Genomic DNA, 24,408 nt, shown 5'->3' on the forward strand with positions numbered 1-24,408 from the left:
GGTGTGTGGTAACAGAGTGCAGGGTCAGTGGAATGTAAGCAGAGCTCAGATGTACTTAAGGCACAGTGCAGTGGTGTGTAACAAGCAGCTGCTTACAGCTTTGACCATTAACGGTGTCCTACAGTGACAGCTGGTCTCTATAATGCAGGATAAATGTTGATGGCTGGCAGGTACATCTGTGCATTGCAAGCAGCAGCCTTACATTATACTGCTAGTCCGCACTGAGGACCTGTTATTACAGCCTGCTGCTTCCTGGCACCGACCCTCTTGTGCCTTTTCACCTCTAGCCTTCAGTAATGCAGGCCATAGACGGGTCGTTTATCGGTCGAATTTTCGTCCGCACGAAAAATCGTCCGATATTCATGCCATTAGTGGGGCCAGCCTGTCGGCCGTCTTTCGTGGTTCCTCATTTATTTTTTTCGTTCATGCTGGAAAATCCACAAAAAACTGCCATTTTTCGTTGACATTGGTGGCAACGTCGGCAACGGCACCGACTGATTTTTCTTTTATCGGCCGACAATTCGGCCGATAAACGGCCTGTCTATGGCCTGCCTTACCTGTATAAAAAGAGTACCCATGCTAGCATGCAACACAAAACCATGTTTAAAAAAGGACAACAGCTTCTACTGTTTTTGATTTTTGAAGTGATAAAATCACCTTAACTGTGAACATATATAGTGCTCAGTATAAATCCGTACACCCTAACAGATTTGTCAGAAAACCTTTTACTTTCCTTTCAGAATCAACATTTTCTCTGGGACACTATACTACAAAATATTTCCACAAATGCAGCCATTGATTGCAAACAAGATTTGTTAATTTGCACACACTAACAAATTTAATTCAAGAACATGTTGCAAAAATGAATACACAGCAATGAAAGTCTTAGGAGCAAAGCTAAATGTTAATCCTAATTAATGAGAATTCAACTATAGGTGAACCTACTTATTCATTAAAGATGTGTCCAGAAGACAGTTGATTCTAAAATGACATTACTTAACAAATAAAACCCCTTCCCTTCCCATTTCGTGCTGTCAGTAATGGCACCACATGGAAGAGAAATGTCACAAGGCCTGAGAGAGTGAATAATTTCAGTACACAAGAAAGGTGAAGGCTGCAAGAAGATCAGCAAAGCTTGAACTTTGGGGTGATGAAACCAAGATAAATGTTTTTCGAACTGATTGCTTCAAAATTGTATGGCGTTGCAAAGGTGAGGAGTACAAAGAAAAATGCATGGTGCCTACAGTGAAACATGGTGGTGTCAGTGTCATCCTGTGGGGTTGCATGAGTGCTTCTGGTGTCAAGGAGCTGCCTTTCATTGATGGCATCATGAAGTCACAGATGTACTGCTCTATATTGGAATAGAAGATGTTACCATCACTCCGTGTCCTTGGTTGTTGTGCACTTTTCCAACATAAGAATAATCCAAAACACACATCCAATGCCGCTGCTGCATTTCTGAAGAATGGTGTGAAGGTGATTCAGTGGTCAAGTATGTCTCCTGATCTGAACCCAATCGAACACATATGGGGAATTCTGAAGAGAATGTTCTTTCCATGCCTAGAAGACTTGGTGCTGTCCTCACAAATCATGGAGGTCATACAAAATACTAGATGTAGTAGTTTTTGTTGTGGGGTGTATTCATTTTTGCATCAACTAATTTGAATAAAACTGAAGATTTAATCCAAGTTATATTATTAACCTTACTTTCATGAGCTAAACAAATGTTCTATAAAACGCCGTTGTCAAAATGTTGCAACTTGTCTTGTGTTCATGGAGATATTGATAAAAATCTTACTTTTCAAAAGGGAAGTGCTAATTTATACTGAGCACTGTATACACATTAATTTGTATACACATTAATTTTTAGGGGTGACATCGCTTCCGCAATACCAATGTTAAACACATGCATGTGCTAAACATAAACCATAAATTAAATCATAGTTCAAGAATCTTCAACATTCTGCACATTGGAGATTCATGAACTGATGTGTTATGGTTTGTTAAGCTTTTTCTAACACTGGTATAGAGGAAGCACTTTAGTTACCTCTATTGCAGAATCTGACCAGACTCCCCTGTGGCTTCTTAAGTACAGACACAGTCTCAGTCTCTCTCTTTCTCATTCCTGCCCCGCCTCTTTCTTAATGTTTCCCTCGGCTTTACAGGTTGTATATACGCCACTCTGATCACTGAGATGGGTGCTGGCAGCTTGTCGGGTGACTATCTACCTGTAAGATTGCCGAGATTGACAGGTTGCCGACCCCGCGCTAATGTAGAAAAAATACTATTCAAGTTTGTTTTCTTAACTCAAAAGGTCTTTTTCCATTGCTCTCAGCCTTCTCCATATCTCCATCTGTTTTGCTGTGTTTAAGGGTGGCTAATCGTTCTCCATGCTCCCCCTGTATGTGGGAACATAGCGGCCCACAATGGACTGGGGACTATGGATTGTGAACTATGGGATGCATAGTGTGCATAGAGCAGTGTACATGACCACAACTAATGTGCACTGCTCATTCCAAACAAATGGAAGTGAGAGGGAAAAGGTGAGGTTCCAAAGCTCATGGTGCATTTTACAAGGAGGCAGAAAAGCCTAGTAAGAATTTATTTAATGAAAAATTCATAACAGGTCCATTATGTATGCATGTGTTGTTTGATTTTTGGAGAAAAGGGATATAGCTTATTGCCACTTTTTTAAAGGATATGTTCACCTTTTGGAGCATGTTAACCCATATTTACAAATGGAGAAACAGAAAAAGGGTGCACCGACCTAGTGCATTATCGTTTAAAATAATTTATTAAAGAAACAAAAATAGGTATCATACTCACAATGGACATAATAACACAGGCATGTCAAACTGAACAAGACGTATGATCCAAACAACATCTGAGTCCATACGATGGAACCCTGGATGACCAACCTGCTAACGCGTTTCGAGGACATAACCTCTTCCTCAGAGCCGAGGTTATGTCCTCGAAACGCGTTAGAAAGTTGGTCATCCAGGGTTCCATCGTATGGACTCAGATGTTGTTTGGATCATACGTCTTGTTCAGTTTGACATGCCTGTGTTATTATGTCCATTGTGAGTATGATACCTATTTTTGTTTCTTTAATAAATTATTTTAAACGATAATGCACTAGGTCGGTGCGCCCTTTTTCTGTTTCTCCATTTGTATCCAGTGTATTCGGACCACCCCTGTCTGTTGAGGGCAGCAAGCAGTGCATATTCCAGAACATTCCTATTGGGTCTACTGAATCCTTTCCTAGCGCAGGAGTAAAGTGTTTGTTGTGTTGGATAACCCATATTTACCCCCAGGCACATCACTCATTCACAGTGATCTATAAATGAGAAAACAAGTCCAGTCTGCCACTGCGGCAGACAAGTTCTCAATGAGCTGTGAGGGTTCTGATGAGCTCCCTCATAATTACTTTACAAGCCCTGTAATTACTTTACAAGCCCTGTAATTACTTTACAAGCCCTGTAGCTTTCAAACTGACAGCCTGTACAGAGGTACGGACAGAAAGCTGTAGGACTTGTCTGCATTGCACCTGCGAACCACTGATTGTGAATGCAATGCTTTTCGGGCTCCTTGGGGGGGAAAAATTAACAATGTGTATTGTTTTTTTCTGCAAAAATATGAACTTTACTTTTTATATGTTAAGAAAAAAATTGTTGCAGTTTTGTTTGAAGTGAAATAGTGTGTTTTTGTTTTTTTTTCAAAAAAATTTTCTTAGATTTATTTATTTTTACACATTGATATACTTTATCTTCTGTCTGCATTATGCAGTTCAAGAACATTTACCATAGAAATAAAGGAAACCTATGATTTGTGTTAATTTAATTTTCTTTTTCTACCATTTTAAACAGGTGTTTCCATTTTAAATAAAAGGCATACATCTATAAACACATTTGTGGACACCGGACTATTCCAACTATTGTATATGAGTTGTTGGATAGCCCATTCCAAAACCATACTGGGAGTTTTTGCCCAGCTTCTATTGTGATAACAGCCTCTATTCTTCTGGAAAGACTTTCCACAAGATTTTGGAGTGTCTGAGGGAATAGATCTAATAGTCTAATGTTCCTATAAACTATTAAATACCTGTCTACCCCTTTCCTGTGGTAGGCCAGAACTGGAACGACTGTGTGTTTTATATGGCCTCCTCTTATGAACTGAAAATAAACCAGTGTGAGCCACAGATCTGTTGGTCTTACACACCCACCTGTCTGTTTCTCAGTAGCCAGTAGCTGGGAAGGCGAGTCTGGCCAATATTTAAATTTTTAAAAACCTGGGTTTATTTAGCACAAGTTACACTCTGTACAGGCCGCTCTGGAAGAAACGCCTTCACTCCAAATTCCGGTTACAAATCTTGCCTTGTTCTACATTTGTTTATTTTATAGTCTTCTGTTAAAACTGATTTGCTGACAAGTGAAGGAATTTCCGTCTCTGGTGTTTTGACTGAGAAATCTTAACATTTCCAAATATTAACTTAACCCAAGTTTTTAATTTTAACAGTTACCTGCTTAAAAAGATAACATTTAGGCTATCAGTCATGTCTTAGGCTCTGTTCACACCTATGCAGTTTGCTTTTTGTCCGATTTGCAGTGATTTTCGCAGTTCATTTTGCGGTTTCTTTTTTTCTACACACGTTTGTGATGAGTTTTTACCATGTTTTGCATTTTGTACAGTTTTTTTTTTTTTTTGTTTAACCACTTGCCCTCCTGAGGATTTACCCCCCTGAATGACCAGGTCTCTTTTTGCTACTCGGCGCTGCACTAATTCAACTGATAATTGCGCGGTCATGCAATGCTGCACCCAAACGAAATTTTACGTCCTTTTTTCCACACAAATAGAGCTTTCTTTCGGTAGTATTTGATCACCTGTGCGCTTTTTATTTTTCACGCTATAAACAAAAAAAAGACCAAAAATTTTGAAGAAAAACGATATTTTTTACTTTCAGCCATAAAAAAATATATAGTGAACTTAAAGTTAGTTATAAATTTAGGCCAAAATGTATTCTGCTCCATGTTTTTGGTAAAAAAAATCCCAATAAGTGTATATTGATTTGCTTTGTGTGAAAGTTATAACGTCTACAAACTATGGTATAGATCAGCAATGGGCAAACTACGGCCCGGCGGAATTTTTAATCCGGCCCGCGGAGCATGATACTGTCAGGATGATCTGTCCCCCTCGACGTATCTGCGCATGTGCCGGAGATCGCCGATCGGCTGCTAATGCCTGAAACTGGCACATGCGCAGATACGTCGAGGGGGACAGATCCTCATAGGAGACAGATTTTCATGCTACACCGGAACGGCGCGGGAATACGGTGAGAGGAACGGGCGGAGCAAAGGTAAGTGAATTGACACAGGGGGGGCTTGGGGACTTAATATGGGGGATGAATTAATATGGGGAATGAATTACTATATGGGGGATGAATTACTATGGGGGATGAATTCCTATAGGGGGGATGAATTCCTATAGGGGGGATGAATTCCTATAGGGGGGATGAATTCCTATAGGGGGGATGAATTACTATATGGGGGATTAATTACTATGCTTACTATGGGGGAATATTACTATACTTACTATGGATGACACATACACATCATTCATCTACTCTTGGTCTGGCCCCCGGGTCCAATATATGAACCCATTGCGGCCCTCAAGTCAAAAAGTTTGCCCACCCCTGGTATAGATACTGCAATTTACGCCATTTTTTTGCTAAACAGCGCTGCGCTAGTTTAACAGACAATTTTGCGGTCATGCAATATGATACATAAATGAAATTTTACATCCTTTTTTTTTTCCCACAAATTGAGCTTTCTTTCGGTGGTATTTGATCACCTGTGCGTTTTTTTATTTTTTTTAATTTTTTTAATTTTTTTGCGCTATAAAAAAAGTGACAATTTTGAGGAACAACTGATCGGGAGAGAGAAACTCTTCTCTCCTGCTCAGCATGTCAGGGAACTGACAGAGAGCAGAGCTACTGCAGCTGTGCTCTCTGTCAGTAATTGCCGCTAATCGCCGGGACACAGCCGGTAACGACCCGGCGACTGACATCCGCGGCCGTGATCGGCGGGACAGGTAGGGCGGTGGCACGCCTAGCGCGTGCCCCCTACCTGTTTTTAAAACACACGTTTTAAAACGTGGTTTTGCCCAGCCGTGCCGCCCTGCCAACGTATTTCTACAGTGGCTGGGCGGCATGTGGTTAAAGTGGAATTTTTTTTGTTGGGCAGAATAAAAATGCAAAATGCGGCAAAAACACACTGTGTTTCAGCAGCTTCTACATTAAACTCTATTGTAGCGAAAACGCTGGTTTTTGCTTTAAAAAAAAGTCCCTGACCCTTTCCAAAAATGCAGCAGCTCAAAAAAGCATAAATGTGAACATGTTCCATAGGAAACCATGTTAAATGGACTCAGAAGCTCCATAGAAGAACACAGTGCTGTGGTAGTACTACCACCACAGCGCAATGTTCTTCTATGGAGCTTCTGGATTCCTCTATCTGATGTTAAAAGCAGCAGTAGTAACTTTCTTGGTGAATGCACTATTTACTGTGATCTTGACGGTACTGGGCCTTCATTGCGCTTCAGAATATTGTATCTAATGTAAATGGACTGTAGTGGAGTTTCTGCAAAAAGCACTAAAAAACATATTGGTGTGACAGTTACCCTTTTTTCCTCCCCCCTATTCAGCCAGGGGGCTCAACAAGAACGACTAACAGATTCCTCCATTTACACAAACTAGGTGGATGATAAAGGCATTCTACCCTCTGGGACATTGCCTCTGTCAGAATACACTGCAGTCACAGATTGAAAACCGGTTTTCCAGCTTGTTCCTTCTGTCGAGCAGGGACAACCACACACTGATCAGCAACCAGTCCCTGCCGAACCAGCCACATTTCAGTGGGCATATGGCCAGATTTATATTGCAGCACAGTGAAGAAGATCCTGTTGGCCGTCACCTCTTTCTGTCCACTCTTCCAATGAAACAAGCCCTTGCTTTGTTCTCACAGAATGCAACACATTCTGTGAAAATTGGAGAGGTGGATGAATGACAGGTTCCTCTCTTCCATTCACAGAAAGTGTCAATGAAGTAGAGGACAGAAGGGGGCGGGCCCCTGCTATGACATCAGTATACCGCAGTGTGGATCTTGAAGCTATTAATTCCTGCTGCAAGTTCAGTGCTGTGAAGAGGACCAGGCATCACTGAAGAAAATATTTGTACAAGAACCATCAGCATGCAGGTCGTGGGGCAAACTTGCTACAGCTGAAGTTGTAATAGACAAACGTTTGACTAAACTTAAGCTTTAACCTTTTGCCGCCTGCCAATGGCCGTTTGGCGGCCGGCAAAATCCCTCAGCGTTCCCTCAGTTTGCGCGCCTGCAGAGCCGCGCAGCGGCGCGATCTGTCACCGGTCGTGTACCTCGGACACAGCCGATGATAGATCTGAGTACCGGCCCTGTTGCCGGCACAATGTGACGTGCTGTGACCAATCACAGCAGGTCACATGACAGTTGTATACAATGGATGGCTTCATTCATGCCATCCATTGTATACTAGTGTGTCTAGCTGTGAATGGTCACAGCAATCACATGCACACACAGCTGTGTCATGTGATTAGCCGTGGCCAAATCACAGCTAAGCGCAAAAAAAAAAAAAAAAAAAAACCCTGAATGAATCTGTCATTCAGGTAAATGCTTGCTTATAGCAAAGTAATACTTTGCTATAAGCAATTTGTGAAAAAACCAAACTACTGATCACTTCTCCAAAGTAGTACAATGTTACTATGGTAACATTGTACTACTTTGGTCATAGTGAAATATGAAAAAAAATCCTAAAAAAAAGTAATAAAAAATTAAAAATAATAAAATTAAAAAAAATTATATATATATTTTTTTCATACTGTCACCAGTCAGTGTCCCTGATCACCGCCATGCCAGTTATGACGCTGTGCTGTACTGGTGACAGTATGTAAAAATAAAATGGTGAAAATAATTTTTTTTAATTTTCCGAAAAATTGACAAAAAAATACAACTTTAAAAAACTCGCCATGCCTCTTATGAAGTACGTCGGACTGTCTACTTTGCAAAAGGGGTCATTTGGGGGATATCTGTACTGTTCTGACATTCTTTGACCTCAATAAATTAGATTGGCTGTCAGTACTTCAGGATTGATCAATTTTCAGATCTATACCATAGTTTGTGAACTCTATAACTTTCCTACAAACTAAATAATACATCCTAATTTGGGTTATTTTCACCAAAGACATGTAGTAGAATACATCTTGGCCTAAATTTATCAAGAACAATTATCTATTTGCAAAACTTTTATAACAGAAACAAAGAAACGTGTTTTTGTTTTGTGTTTTTTTTTTTTTTTTTAATTTTCGGTATTTTTTTGTTAATTTAGCAAAAAATAAAAATCCCAGTGATGATTAAATACCACCAAAAGAAAGCTCTAGTTGTGTGAAGAAAATGATAAAATTTTAGTTTGGGTACAGTGTTGTATGACCGCGCAATTGTCATTCAAAGTGTGAGAGCGCTGAAACCTGAAAAATTGCCTGGGCAGGAAGGGGGTAAAAGTGCCCTGTATTGAAATGGTTAATACCAAAAAAAAAAAACCATCAGTAGCCTGTTTTAAGAGAGCAATGCACACTTTGAATCCAGAGCTGTCCCTTGCAGTACTTGTACCCCACCACAAGATGTTCTTGGTCTTCTGATTTGAATAACTGCCAGTATCCTTCAGCATATCTCCTCAGACGTTGGCCTCTGTTTACCCACCTGCAGCCTGTGACTGGACAGTGAAGTAGAGGCAGTACAGGGATCACTTTGTTTCTCTGTCACTCTGCTGTCTCCTCTTACCCACATGCTCCTTATCAGCGCCTAAACTGACTGGCTGCTTGTACTGCTCCTACTTCTCACACTTCAGCCCTGCTGTACAGGTACTGCAAAACAGATTTCAAGTCAAATGTAGGTACATAAACCGCTTGCATATAAAATATACATTACATTTTGTAGTCATCGTTCCAGAGATGCAATAATTGTATTTAAAGCGGAAGGCCAGACAGGTCTAAAAACGTATGTATAGTTTACTATACAACCTAGCTGGGATGTTTCCCTAATAGCATACAAAATACTTAGTTTACTTGTATGCAAGTACATGCAAGAACCTTTTTGTTTTTCAATACATTCCATTTCAGGTGTGGGTTTTTTTTTTTTTTTTTTTCACATGGTCAAAGTAATCTCATCTGAACTCATGCATACATGTTTGAAATACCTTTGTCCATAGAAGGTGATAAATGCAGGTAGTAAAATTGTTTGTCTCTCAGGTTTATGTGCATTGCATTTGAACATTTTTACATGTGGGATTTTTGGAACTACTGTACCTAAATACAAAAAAAAAACAAAACTCAGTAGTGTAGTATATACAGCCTGATAGGAAACAATGTCACCACAAGCTTTTTCTGTTTAAATTCTAGAGTAAACCCATCACAGGCCTGTGTCTGAAATACTATAGAGCACTAACATTAATGCAGCCAGAATGCTTGTAATGGAAGTGCTTTCAGGATGATAAAATTGCATGCTTGGTGTCAAACAATTTAGAACCTTAGATGCGTGTGATGAAACCACACAGGAAATGTGGTGTTAATGATACACATTAGAAAAATAAATACACTTTGATAGGGCTTGTCTTCTAAAATGTGTGTTATAGTTGGCAAGGCTGACTAAGATCTCCTGTTCCTTTTTTCAGAAGCCTTTTGTAAATGTCAGTAAAGGTTACATTGGCTTCTTTAGTGCTCGGTCACACCGGTGCGATTTCCAGATTGAAATCGCATCCAGTGAATGTGAATGTCATTGTCTTAACATGTGCGATTCCTAAAGTAGTTCTTGCATTACTTTTTCTGCAGTTTTGTTATTTCACATACATAGAATATAATGGAGATCGCACTGCAAATTGCAAGAAATCGTTGAGAATCTTCACAAGTAGCAATAAAGTTTTTAGAAATTGCGCACAAATCACGCCATTTTTAAATCGCAGTGGTGTGACCAGTGACTTAGAACTGTAAAACTAGACTTCGGCTTCAAAAACAAAAAAAAAAAGTCACCAAAGAGGAGTATTGAAATTGTGATATCTTTTTTGTTTTCATGATGGTCATCAAGCTATATCACATGCTCGGACTACACTGGGTATATACCTATTAGTTCAATTCCTGCAGTTATTAAAGTGTGCGTCAACCCTAACAAAATTTTTTTTTTTTCCTATTTACTCCCTTTTAATGTTAAATATAGTATTGAAAGAATTTTGTTGTATCTATTCAATAAGTACACAAATATTCCTGTTGATCTCACCCAATATCTAGTAAGCTGGTAACTTCCTGTGCATTCTACCTTTTGTGACAATTGGCATTAGTCCACCTATTTTATGGAGACAAGGGGAAGAGGTTTTGTAGTCCTGTCCTGGGGGTGGGAACACCGCTCCATGCATACAGTACAGTGAGTAATGCTGGGTACACACACACATTTTGATTATTTTTGCTTATTCTGTGGTCTGAACTAAAATATCAGATCTCCCCATCCACACTATGGAGCACAGATGGAGGAATCTCCTGCTGGGGCTGATGTATTGTGACAGCCACAGCCAGCACCTGTTAGAATGGCGGAACAGCAGCTGCATCTGATTGAATACAAGCACTGTTTGGTCGACAGCCTTTTACCTTCTTCCAATTTTTCAATCAATGGATGTTGGGCAGAAGGCAGTTGATGGGGCCACCCATTTAGCGAATTTTCAGCTGTTTTCTTGTACAGTGTGTATGCAGCCTAAGCACAGATATCATGGGACAGAAGTGTTACTGACATGATCACCAGGTAAAATAAAAAGGAAAGAAGGCCTAAATATAATTCCCCCTCCCCAAAAAAAGAGAATTTATGCAGCTACCACATCAAAGGACTGGTAATCTGCAGAATATTACAGTTTTTGTTCTTGGGTTTAGTTTCAATGAAGAGAGGGAATTGGAACTCCTCTGAAAATTTTTCATAATTTAGACTCACAAAAACCTGGTAACTCCAAGCAGCTGGAGATTGGCGTAAACTGCTACATGAAAATCTGTTAGTGGAGTCTGAGAGAGCAGGGGCTGGTAGATGATTCCAGCTGTACATGGGGTCAGATTTCAGGGTACAGTGCATCGAAGAATACATAACCGTGACATTAACCGAGTATTATTTTTCAAATGTCAAGATTCAGAGCTGTTATCCAAGTCCAGAAAATACAACCAGGAACTTTACCTCAGAAGCCAAAGGCACCAGGAGAAGAAAGAGAAGATTCAGAGGCGCAACTACAAGCTCAGCGTGATCGTGGAGAAGAGGAATAAAGATTTGAAGAATCGCCATGGGGAGTTGGCCTGTCTCCGGCGCTCACATATACTAGAACTGACTTCAGTGATATTCCCCATAGGGGAAGTGAAAAATGTAACAAGGTAACTCCTGCTTTCTGCCTAGGTGTATCAATCCTTTGTTGCCTTGTCTTGCAGGACATTTCCTAGATGGCCTGATGAGTATAAATGAGAGAAATGTGTTTTTGACTATTACAGCTAAACAGATTCTTGTGCATTGTTTTAGGGCAGCTCATTAATTTTTATGGGTTTCTTAATGTCACAAATGGGGCTATTTTAGTGACAAATTTCCTCAAAATGTATGGTAGCTTGTTGCTGTGTTTTGTGGTGCACTGCATTGCAGGTGCATTGGTAAAGGTGTGTTTAGGGTGGCAATCGAAATGAATGGCACTTCAGTGTGCTTAACATGTGGTGCTTTATTACAGCAACTGTGTGATTCTGCCCTTAAATGTCCACTTCTTATAGAAAAACGTTCTGTGCATGAAGGTAAAAACCTTCAGTGTTCAACTCTCTCCCGCAGCCCTTCATCCAGCGCTGGGCATGCTCAGCTCCCCCGAGTGTCTCTCTCCTCTTTGGCTGCCTTTTGGCTCACACTGCTGTCAATCACTGCCAGTGAGGAATGAGCAGGTGTGGGACTGAGCCACGCTGTGTGTGTGTGTCCCATAGACACACAGAGCTGGAGCAAGTACGTATGAGCACCCCCAGGACAAGCAGCTTGCCCTGGGGGCACTTGGCAAGGGGGAGGGGCCACAAATGCCAACAAGAGACTCGAGAAGGAGGATCTGGGCTGCTTTGTGCAAAAATATTGCACAGAGCAGGTAATTTTGACATGTTTATTATTTTAAAGAGAAAAAAATAACTTTTAGAATCCCTTTAAAACCCAACTCCAGGCATTTTTTTTTTTTTTTTCCTTTGACCCCATTTATGATGGCACTGATGCGGTGTAGTTTTCAGCAGTACAGTGTGGGTTTTCCCACAGGTACAGGGCAGTGTAGCCATAGTTTCCATGTGGGTGACGTGCTTTGCCATAGACTTCTATTACATTGGACGGTTTTGGTGTGTTTCCTGAAAGTGCACCAAAAGTCCTGCATGTGGGCATATCGGTGCGCTTTTAGAAAACGCAACAAAATCGGTCTAATTGAAGACTACGGCAAAGCACAGGTAACCGGCATGGAAACCAAGGGTACACTATGCTGCACCTATGATGCGGGAAAACCACACCGCATCAGTGTGAAAGTGCCTCTAAATTCCTAGTCCCTGTGATGCCCATACTATACAATAAGTGGAGGGTGTGGTTGCCACCAGGATGTGTAGATACAGTCGGCAAAAAAACCTCACCCTTCCTCACTCTTCTAAAAAAAAAAAAAAAAAAAAATTTCCACATTGTAAAGATTTTATCCTGTTCATATGAAGCAATTTTTTTTTATATAGTTTGGCTTCTTTTTAAATCATAATAACAGAAATCGCCCAAAAAGGCCCTGATCAAAGGTTTACATACCCTGGAATGTTTGGCCTTGGCACAGATACACAAGGTGACACACACAAGTTAAAATGGTGATTAAAGGTTAGTTTCCAGCATCTGTGAATTTTTAAATTGCGATTAGTGTCAGTGTATAAATAGTCAATGAGTTTGTTAGCTCTTATGTGGATGCACTGACTAGGCTAGATACTGAGCAATGGAGATCAGAAAAGAACTGTCAAAAGACCTGCGTAACAGGGTAATGGAATGTTATAAAGATGGAAAAGGATATAAAAAGATGTCCAAAGCCTTGAATATTTCAGCCAGTACTGTTAGATCACTTAAGAAATGGGTGGATCTCTTGATACCAAGCCAAGTACAGGTACACCAAGAAAGATGGCAGCCACAACTGCCAGGAGAATTGTTCAGGATACAAAAAAAAAACCCCACAGGTATTGTCGGGAGAAATACAGGCTGCTCTGGAAAAAGAGGGTGTGATTGTTTTGAAGGGGCACAATATGACAATACTTGAGAAACAAAAATGAGATGCATGGTCGAGTGGCCAGAAAGAAGCCTTTACTGCGCCAATGCCACAAAAAAGCTTGTTGGGCTTGTCAAGGTGTCATGCATATTGTAACTGTTTTTTTTTTTTGTTTTTTTGTTTTTTTTGTTTTTGTGGCAATCGTGCAGTAAAGGATTTTTTTTCTGACAACTCAACCATGCAGCTAATTTTTGTTCAAGTACTGTTGTGTGATGCTCCTTCAAAACAACCACACCGCCTCTTTCCAGAGCAGCCTGTATTTCTTCTGAAGTTACCTGTGGGTTTTTCCTTGTATCCTGAGCAATTCTTCTGGCAGTTGTGGCTGCAATCTTTCTTGATCTACCTGACCATGGCTAGGTATCAAGAGATCCCCGAATTGTCTACTCCTTAAGTGAACAATAGTACTGACTGGCATATTCAAGGTTTTGGATATCTTTTTATATCCTTTTTCCTCTTTTATAAACTTGCATTACCTTGTTATGCAGGTCTTTTGACAGTTCTTTTCTGAATCCCTTGACTCATTATTTAGCTTGCTCAGTGCATCCACGTGAGAGCTAACAAACTCATTGACTATTTCTACACAGACACGAATTGTAATTTAAAAGCCACGGATGTGGGAATTTAACCTTTTAACTGCCATTTTTACCAGTGTGTGTCACCTTGTGTGTCTGTACCGAGGCCAGACATTCCAGGATATGTATATTGTGATCATGGCCATTTGAGCGATTTCTGTTTATGATTTCAAAAAAAGCCAAACTGTGATAATAAATGGCTTCATATGATCACTATCCTTTTAAATAAGGTAGTTTTTTCGCATGATCTGTCATATTTTCAATATTGATGCCTAAATGTTGCGTTTTCTGCCAGGGTGTGTAAACTTTTGAGCACAACTGTAGCAGGGAAGCCTTTTATTTATACCTGTAGGCACAGGTTGACCCGAAGTGAGAGAACAGCTACACAAATTTAAGGAAAAGGAGTCCAGCATGTTGGAGGTGAGCTTTCACCCCCCACCAGCTGTCAAATAGTTTGTTCCAAGGATGTTTTAAGGAAAATATTTGCCAAATGTAGTATTAGTCCTGTGAATCATGGATGGGATGTAGTTTGACTTTCCTCACACGGTCTCATGCAAATATCTTCCAATCTGCATACATCAAGATTGACACTTGGGGCATTTGCTGAAGCCCAGCATAAATAACTGCGTTTGTCATCTATTGAAAAATGTGGTTTCTTTTGTGCAATATGCGTGCTTGAAGTGTTTAAGAAAAAGGAAAAAAAGTATTCTTTGCCTTTACTGCCCCCTTTGATTATATTTAAGGGGAGTACTAAATGGCATAATCACTACTAATATCCAAAGCCAATTGGGCGATACACGCAAGTGCTTAGTGGAGATTTTGCTCTGCACTTAACTGGGGTGATGGGTATACAGGCTGCAGTCTTGGTTAGTGTGACAACTGCAACTGTCTATAGAGATAAACCAGCTCCGGGTGCCCTATAAACACCCTCCGGTGTGTACAAGCCGTTTTCTGTATTTTTCAAGGTGTACATTTATTGATCATTATCTGCATAATCCTTATAGGGAATGTGACTTTATTTCTATTTTCAGTGGTTTTTTCATTAGGTGACTTGTAGGAAACAGCAGTGAAGATTTGCATGGTACACTTCTGTATAGTAGAACTCTGATTTTAACACCTGATCTACAGTGGATATAAAAAGTCTGTACACCCCTGTTAAAAAATGTCAGGTTTCTGCGATGTAAAAAAATGAGACCGATCAATTATTTCAGAACTATGTGACCTATAAACTGTACAACTCAATTGAAAAACAAACTGAAATCTTTTAGGGGGGGAGTAAACATTAAAAAAAACTAAAATAATGTGGTTGCATAAGTGTGCACACCCTCTTATAACTGGGGATGTAGCTGTGTTCAGAATGAAGCAATCACATTCACAATCATGTTAAATAGGAGTCAGTATACACCTGCCATCATTTAAAGTGCCTATAATTAACCCCAAATAAAGTTCAGCTGTTCTAGTAGACCTTCCTGACATTTTCATAAACTCATCCTACAGCAAAAGCCATGGTCCACAAAGAGCTTCCAGCATCAGAGGGATCTCATTGTTAAAAGCTATCAGTCAGGAGAAGGGTACAAAAGAATTTCAAAGGCATTAGATGTACCATGGAACACAGTGAAGACAGTCATCAAGTGGGAGAAAATATGGTACAACAGTGACATTACCAAGAACTGGACGTCCCTTCAAAATGGATGAAAAGACGAGAAGAAAACTGGTCTGGGAGGCTGCCAGGAATATCAGTACTTGCAGGAATATCTGGCAAGTACTGACTGTGTGGTACACGTGACAACAATCTCCCGTATTCTTCATATGTCTGGGCTATAGGGTAGAGTGGCAAGACGGAAGCCATTTCTTTTGAAGAACAACATCCAAGCCCGGCTAAATTTTACAGAAACACATCTGAAGTCTCCGAGAAGCATGTGGGAAAATGTGTTCTGGTCTGATGAAACCAAGGATGAACTTTTTGGCCATAATTCCAAAAGATATGTTTGGCACAAAAGCAGCACTGCACATCGCCAAAAGAACACCATACCCACAGTGATGCATGGTGGTGGCAGCCTTAGTCAAGGTAGAGGGAATTATGAACACTTCCAAATACCAGTCAATATTGGCACAAAACCTTCCGGCTTCTGCTAGAAAGCTGAACGTGAAGAGGAACTTCATCTTTCAGCATGACAACGATCCAAAACATGCATCCAAATCAACAAAGGAATGGCTTCACCAGAAGAAGATGAAAGTTTTGGAATGGCCCAGCAAGAGCCCAGACCTGAACCTGATCAAAAATCTGTGGGGTGATCTGAAGAGGGCTGTGCACAGGAGATGCCCTCGCAATCTGACAGATTTGGAGTGTTTTTTTCAAGGAAGAGTGGGCAAATATTTCCAAGTCAAGATGTGTCATGCTGATACTCATACCCAAAAAGACTTCGTGCTGGAATCAAATCAAAAGGTGCTTCATCAAAGTATTCGTTTAAACCCTGGTTCACACTGATGCGGTGTGGAATTTGCAGTGTTTTCAGTGCTAATTCCGCACTTCATCAGAATTGCACCACGTTCATGCGAAGCGCTGCGGGGGTGTATGCTAACACCCCAAAAGCGGTCTGCAAAATAGGTGTGAATACCTCTGCGATCCGATTCTAGTGCGGACCTAAAAAAAGGTCCTGCATCTTTTTGGTGCGGGTGAGGTGCGATTTAGAGCCATACAAAATGTATGGCTCTAATCACACTGCACACAAATGCGGTGCGGTTCCTGTGCGAATCACATGTGATACACCGCACAGATGCGAAGCGCTGCGGGGGTGTGCACACTTATGCAACCATTTTATTATTATTTATTTATATATATATATATATATTACTTCTCTTTACCTTTTCAGTTTGTTGTTCAACTGAGTTGTACAGTTTAAAGGTTACATTAAAGGTGGAAAAAGGTCTGACATGATCTATCTTTGTCTCAATTTTATATCACAGAAACCTGACATTTTAACAGGGGTGTGTAGACTTTTTATATCCACTGTATCTAGTTGGAATATTTTATAGATGATTGCTGATTGGTTTCAATTATTGCCATTGTTTGTAAGATATGTAATTAAATATGTCCATCTGTAGCAAGGTAATTTTGTCTCTGTTCTTAGGGATCCTGCAGATGTGTCCTTTGAGAATGACAATGCAATGACCTCTAGCACTGTGAGCAAGCTGGCAGAAGCTAGGAGGACCACCTACCTTTCTGGCAGATGGGTGTGTGATGATCACAATGGTGATACCAGCATTAGTATTGCTGGGCCTTGGATCACTCTACCCAACAATGGGGATTACTCTGCTTATTACAACTGGGTGGAGGAGAAGAGGAGTGCACAGGGACCTGGTAATTATATATGCTGCCCTTTACTCTGTTACATCATTTCTGTTTGTATATCATAGGTTTACACATTGTGTTTTTAGCAGAATGCCTGCATCTAGCCATAGGATGTGACCTGACCTATGCAATGAACAATTTTTATAAAAAAATGAAATTTCTTAGATTCTGACCCATCTGTATGATAAAGCTTTACTTTGTCAATCAACATTGACTATTTGTAATCCTTATGCTGCTATTATTAATTAATAGGAAAGTATATCATATTGTTAAACTTTTTTTTTTTTTTTTCATTTCATTAATTACTTCCTGGTTTCCCGGCCTAGGCAAATTATGTCATACATCCTGGGAGTCTTCAGGAGGGAAGGAGTTTTCTCAGCTAAGCACACCCTCCTGCCTGTATGCCTGAGCTAAGCACAGATGGATTTCAGGAAGTAAATGCTACATTAATCATCTGTCCTTAGTCAAGATGGCCATGGCCAGAAATGCTAGGTGTTTTTCACAGGGATTAATAAATAAAGCATGGAGACATAGATGGGGGAGATTACTTTGCGTGGTAAAAATGATTTAAATGGCGGCTTTGGTTTGTGGTGCTCAGATGCAGTGTAGTTCTGCTTTAAATAGTACTAAAGCCTCCTTTTTCTTCAGGAACCCAATACTATTCATTAGCAATGTGCAGCTTAATAAGCTCTTGGCTCCTAAGTCGTTTCCATACACTTGCTTTCTTTTCAGTGTACTGCCACACCATCCAGCCTCTAATGTGCTGTTTCCCCGAACCTCCTGTTAGGGAGAGCACCCACATTACATCATTATTAGACCTTGATTCGTTCAGTGGGACTAGAAGTCCCATCATGTCTTGCCCCAGCGCATGTGCACCCCCTCCTCATGTTTTTTGTTTCTTCTTGGACTGCCCATGCATGTAGGCACAGGCAGCTCCTTAACACCATCCCTGTAGACCGCTGGCGGAAACACGTACAAAACGGTGACACGAGTAAAGGTGTCATACTAGATCCAGAAGGGGGTGCAGCCTTCAGAGGGCAAGCCATTTTGAGGGAAAAGGCCTTTTTAAAAAGCAGCAGCAGTAGTGGTCTTTTCTTATCCATCATATCCTTTTAATGGATTTGTTTTGTCATGAAAAACCCTTTGTTAGCTTTGGGTAGTAATTTTGGTGAGGTACCTAAAGTCATCTTGTTCTTTCCATATCAAAGTAATTAGACAGCATTGTATTGTACTAAGAGTTATAAAATGTCTGGAGGTATGCTTTGTTCAAGCCTGACAATTGTGTATATACACTCTACCTACTGAATGGCTCTCGCATGATCTGTACATAGCTACATTGCTTGCTAAACCTCTGTTACTGGCATCCTTGTCTTGTCAATGGCTCGGCGGCTTGGCCTGTGAACATATGGACCATGCTGTTTATGGTTACATGCACTGTTCCTTCCTACAGGCTTTGCTTTTCTTTTCCACACATCTTTTGCACCCCAATATAGTTTTATACAGCACAGTCAATTGACAAGAGAGCTGCCATTCTGCCTAGGATGTGAGCAGGAAGGTGGGCCCTGGCTATACACGGTCTCCTTATAGTCAGTATAGTTTTACTGTCTTTAGTTTATTCTACCAAGAACAAATTTTTTTGATGTTAAACGACTACTAAATGATCTTGCTTGTTTGCAGTTTATACACTGTAGATAAAAATGATTTTTCTTTTATTTTTTGTACAGAAATGGAGCACAATAATCCTGCATACACAATCAGTGCCGCCTTATGCTATGCAACCCAGCTGGTCAATACTCTGTCACACATATTAAACGTCAACCTTCCCAGAAAGCTGTATAATAGGCAAGTATGAAAAGCATTTCACAAAGTGGAAGCTCACTCAACAATAAGGCCACCTGCAAGAATGCGCATACTGTCTTCTTTGTAAATGCTGCCTGCAGCCTTGTTTTTAGGTATTTTCTAGAACCGTGGTTAGTACTGGAGGATCAAGGCACAATGATAAAAGGTAGCCGTTTATACAAAGATGGCTAATTTTTACATGCCAATCATCGGCACCATTCACTCTGCCCTTCCTCCTCTCTAGCCCATTCAGAGAACTATTCTCAAAATGCAAAGCGATCTGTGATTGGAGGAGATGGTTCCTGGCATTCTTCCACCACTCTGTTCACTGAACAATTTTCATAATGGGGAAAAAATACTATGAGATCTCTGAATGTGTGAGGAATGATGAAAGGGATGGCAACCAGTGCTGATGCTTTGCAGTTGCTGATATTAACCCCTGCAGTGCTGGAAGATCACCACTGTGTGATTCAGCGTTAGTGGAGGGAAGATTTCTACAATAAGCAGCAGGACAAAGGATATAATTTATAGAAGTAAGCGATGTCCCTCATGCTTTTTCCACAACAAAATTTTAACCAAACTCTAGTTTTAATAGAGGTAGGTTGAGGTTTATATTTTGCTATTCGAGCAAATCGAAGATATATTTTCCCTTTGGACAGACAGTAGAAGTTTTCATATGGAAAATAAAGTGATGTTTCTCGCCAATCCACTAAATACCACTATTGGGTGACTTTTATTCTTTATTCCTTATTGAGTTGCCTCTTTTGTGTTACTCTGGAGAGAAAATTGAAAATTAAAAAAAAAAAAAAATTGGGGTATAAGCCTAGTCCTTCAAGGCTGAGCTATAAGATGACCACTTGGGTCTCATTTTAAAGTCCAGGCCAAAATTGGTGTTTGGATAGTGTTGGGAAGGATTAGAAGCCCTATTGTTTTTTTTTTTATATCCGGGGCTCTTGAAATTCCTCTCAACTTATTTCCCTGATGTCAAGTTTCACAACACAGGAAGTGAGAGAAAATCTACAGCAAGATTGCAGACAGCAATACAAAAGATGTCAGGGATTCTCGCCTTCCCTCCTGCCCCTGATTTTCTTTTAGGTGTTGTGTACCTAGCTATCCATATGTAAAGTATGACCTAACTATTTGACATTTGTAATGCATCTCCTATATGTGTGTTCAATTTTTAGTGAGTTTTGTGGAGAAAATTTGAGCAGATGGAAGTTTAACCGGGCAGTGAACAAACTGAATTCTAACATCTTATATCTGTGTTTTTCGCAGGTATGTATCAATGTATTCATAACCTTTCTAGCTGTCAGACAACCTTTATTTATCATAGTGACCTCCTATTGCAAAAGGTTTGCATGTTCATTAAAGTAGATGTAAGCCCTAACTAAATGAAATTTAGAAAAATTGTTTTTCTAAACCACTGCATATCATAAATAATTACCATTTTCCTTTACATAAAATTCCAGTTCTCAACATTTTTTATGCATAATAGGATCTGTGCTGCTATTCCCATGCAGCCCATTAATGTTTTCATGTACTCAATGATGGCTGTATGGCATCTTTAGGAGCACATTTCTTGATGGCTCCTGAACAGTGGTCCATGCCTGTGTAGTGTGTAGAAATGGACACTTGTGAGCTCATTTGGAAGCCCATGTGATGACGTGTGTAATGACAGGCTTCCTGGTAGGTAGGACAACAAGAAAACACCAAAAATGCTTACATTGTCATGCTGATTGCAATGTACTAAGATTGGCACAATAAGCTGAAATGCACTGTGATTTAGTTGTATTTTTCGTAGGAAGGAATATTATTCATATCAATATTTATATTCTTCTGTGTAAGGGATGTGAATTCTTTTGCTTGCAGCAAGTGCCCTATTAATAATTGCTTTTAGGCCCTGTAACAAGTGTGGACTGGAGCATTGGCAAGCATTCATAATACTTGCCAAGGGCTTCCTGAAGCTGACGTAGTACCAGCAGCCAAGGCTATAGAGTTTAGTCCTTTCCCGTAGGATAGATAATGCCACGAAAACTGGAGGACAAGCTCCTTTCCATAGAAAACCAGTGATGGCTTCTTCCTTACCCCAATTTTTAATAACATTCAATTACAATATTTTATTTAAAGAACCTTTACGGAGAGGTTATGTTGAGACTTGTTCTGAGACCGTGCACTGAAGCCTGGAGAAGCAATGGAGAAATGTGTGATGTCTGAAGCGGGCAATCACGCTCAGTAACTACAAGTGCCAGAACTTTGCCCATTCAGACCAACCTGGCATTCAGCAGTAGTGGATGTGTGAAAGCTGCTGTAGGTAGTAAGTGCCAACAGTTTAACCACTTCAAGAAACTTTAACTGAACCCTTTCACCCCCTTCCTGTCCAGGCCAATTTTCATGTTTCAGTGCTGTCACACATTGAATGACAATTGCGCGGTCATGCAACACTGCACCCATATTAATTTTTTAGCATTTTTTTGAGACAGATAAAACTTTATTTTGGTGGTGTTTATTCACCACTGGGATTTTTTTTTTTTTTTTTGCTATATAAATGAAAAAAAAGTTTTTCTTATAAAATTTTGCAAATAAACTTTCTTCATCAGTCTTGGTCAAAATGTATTCAGCTTTCTTTATAGTAAAAAAAAACAACCCAAATTAGTTTATAATCAAAAATTATAATTTTCAAAAATAGTTTTTACATTTTTTTTATAATTTTTTTTTAGAGATTTTTTTTAACATACTGTCACCCTAGCAGTATAGTGTCACCATAGTGATGAAGATTATTTATTTTATTTTTTTTACACTGATTGTTTTTACACCCATAAACGCTCTAAAAACAATCATTTCTCCTTCTCTCTGATTGCATTCTTGCAGCCATTGAGAAATACTGTGAGAGCTGTGATTGGTCACAGCTTGTCACATGGTACAAGGCTGTTGTGAATAGCCTTGTACCATGTGACGTCTGTGATCATTCACAGATTTCACAAGTAGTAAGCAGTGATGTCAGGAAGTGACATCTTGTTTACTACTGTTCATGTGATCACTGATGGGCCAATCAGTGATCACATGATCTGGACTTCACACAGAGGTCCCGTACAGCGATCGGTGTTCCCAGGGAGCGCACACAGGCTAAAATGGCAGGCGCCGTTTATCAACGGCAACCCGCTCCTGCACTGCTCCTGTCTGACCGTTTATATATACACGGGCCGGACTAGAAGTGGTTAAAGAAAACGAGCTTCTCGCATATGCAGAGTGACTGCCACAATAAAAGAATCATAAAATGTGTTTTCTACATCTTTCATAGGCTGGGTTATAGAGTGGGTTACAAAAATGAACCTTCCCCCTCACACAGGCTGCAGAGTGCGTCATGGAGGAGGAAATTTCTCCTTCCCCTCTCATGGGCTGCAGTATGGGTGGTTGGGGAGGACACTTGCTTTTTCCTTTAATCCCAAAGATGCAGTTTCACCTGGCTTAGCCAGTCGCACACAGACTAACAAGCAAGCAGGAAGTTCTGAAATTTCCCAATATGGTTAGCTCTCTAATTGAGGCACTTCTGTACTAAACATTTGTTTAGGAAATTTAAAAAACGTTGACCAAAAAAGTAGCTTGAATAGAATTCAATTTTTTTTTTTTTTGTTTTTTTACCCTACCTCACAGTTGTAGTCACATTCACCCTGCTTCACTGATGTTCCTAGCCAGTCTGTTGGCCTACCATCTAAATATCAGGGAAATTTTATAGGCGGATATGACTATTTTATTGACTGTTGGGATGCCATTTAAAATTGCACCATTGGTTTACCAAACACTGTGTGTTACCATTGTTCACTGTTCTGACTGAATATCTCTTTGTAGCACGTGGACTTGGACCTCCTGCACCCACTACATACACTCAGGAATCTCATGTACTTGGTCAGTCCAGACAGTGAAAACCTGGGAAGGTGAGGTGAAATTGTTTTCTTTTTCTGTTCCACATAACTGAAAATTGTTGCTTCTTAGAACGACCTTCCAACTGAAGGTTGACAATACTTATGGAGATTTGGTGGCTCAGAACAGAAACCTCTGCGGTTTCCTGTATGAAATGAGAAGGTGTTCTGTTGTGATTGGTCGAAACAACATCTGACTGTAGTCTTCCATAGCCACTGGTCTTGTTTTGGAATTAAAGCTGAGCTCCAGGCAACATAAGCATATACCAAATATATGGGAGCTGCTTTACCTCCAGAAAAGTTGTATTTTTGTCTATGCAGACCTGACATTTACACTGCACTGCCACGCAGCACAGCCAGGTGGATGACTCCACTTACAGTGTAAAATGTTATTAGTAGGCTGATACCACATCAAATTCTTGTACTTGTACTGCTTATATTTATAAAAAAAAAAATACATAAGGTTTCATTCACACAGGTGGCTAGGGAGAATAGTTTCTGTATTCAGAGGCGGATAAATGCTATCTCTGGGCACAGCAAACACTCTGTGCTATGGCCACATACAACCTGGCCAATTAGCTGCATTCAAGGTGGAGGCAGGCAAGCCACACTCTTAGCTACTGGCTTAAAGTGGTGGAAACTCCGCATAGTTACATAGTTAGTCTGGCTGAAAAAAGACCAAGGTCTGTGAAGTTCAACGAAAAGAAAAAAAAAGTCATAATCCTTTACCCACAGTTGATTCAGAGGAAGCAAAAAAAAAAAACCCCAGCAAAGCATGACCAAATTTGCTCCTGCAGAGGAAAAAATACCTTCCTGATCCCCCGAGAGGCAATCGGATATTTCCTGGATCAACTTTACCTATAAATGTTAGTATCCAGTGATATTCTGTGTATCCAAGAAAGAATCCAGGACTTTTTTGAAGCAATCCACTGAGCTGGCCAGAACCAACTCTTGAGGGAGTCTATTCCACATTTTCACAGCTCTCACTGTGAAGAAACCTTTCTTTGGGGATAAAATTTATTTTCCTCCAGACGTAAAGAGTGCCTCCTTGTCCTCTGTGATGACCTCAGGGTGAATAGCTCTACACCGAGTTCACTATATGAACCACTGATGTATTTATACATGGAGATCATATCCCCCCTTAATCTTCTCTTCTCAAGGGAGAATAAATTCAGTTCCTCTAATCTTTCCTCATAGCTGATCTCCTCCATGCCTCTTATCAGTTTGGTTGCCCTTCTCTATACTTTCTCCAGTTCCCCAATGTTCTTTTTGTGAATTGGTGCCCAAAACTGAACCCTGCATTCAATATGTATGGTCTCCCACAGTACACACATCA

At 40.2% G+C, this 24,408-nt stretch overlaps 1 protein-coding gene across 1 annotated transcript in view; it reads left to right on the forward strand.

Annotated features, from left to right (window-relative positions):
• ATG14 (autophagy related 14) overlaps positions 1-24,408 on the forward strand; it is a 74,009-nt gene that overhangs the window by 44,016 nt on the left and 5,585 nt on the right. Inside the window, exons 5-9 of the mRNA XM_089653951.1 lie at positions 11,239-11,476; positions 17,096-17,325; positions 19,041-19,162; positions 20,344-20,430; positions 23,002-23,087. Coding sequence (XP_089510077.1) covers positions 11,239-11,476; positions 17,096-17,325; positions 19,041-19,162; positions 20,344-20,430; positions 23,002-23,087 — 763 coding nt within the window. The remainder of the gene's footprint in view (positions 1-11,238; positions 11,477-17,095; positions 17,326-19,040; positions 19,163-20,343; positions 20,431-23,001; positions 23,088-24,408) is intronic.

The sequence above is a fragment of the Staurois parvus genome, unplaced genomic scaffold (genome assembly GCF_062004578.1).
Source record: "Staurois parvus isolate SC_StPar_1 unplaced genomic scaffold, SC_StPar_1.0 ptg000729l, whole genome shotgun sequence".
NCBI classification, from domain to species: Eukaryota; Metazoa; Chordata; class Amphibia; order Anura; family Ranidae; genus Staurois; species Staurois parvus.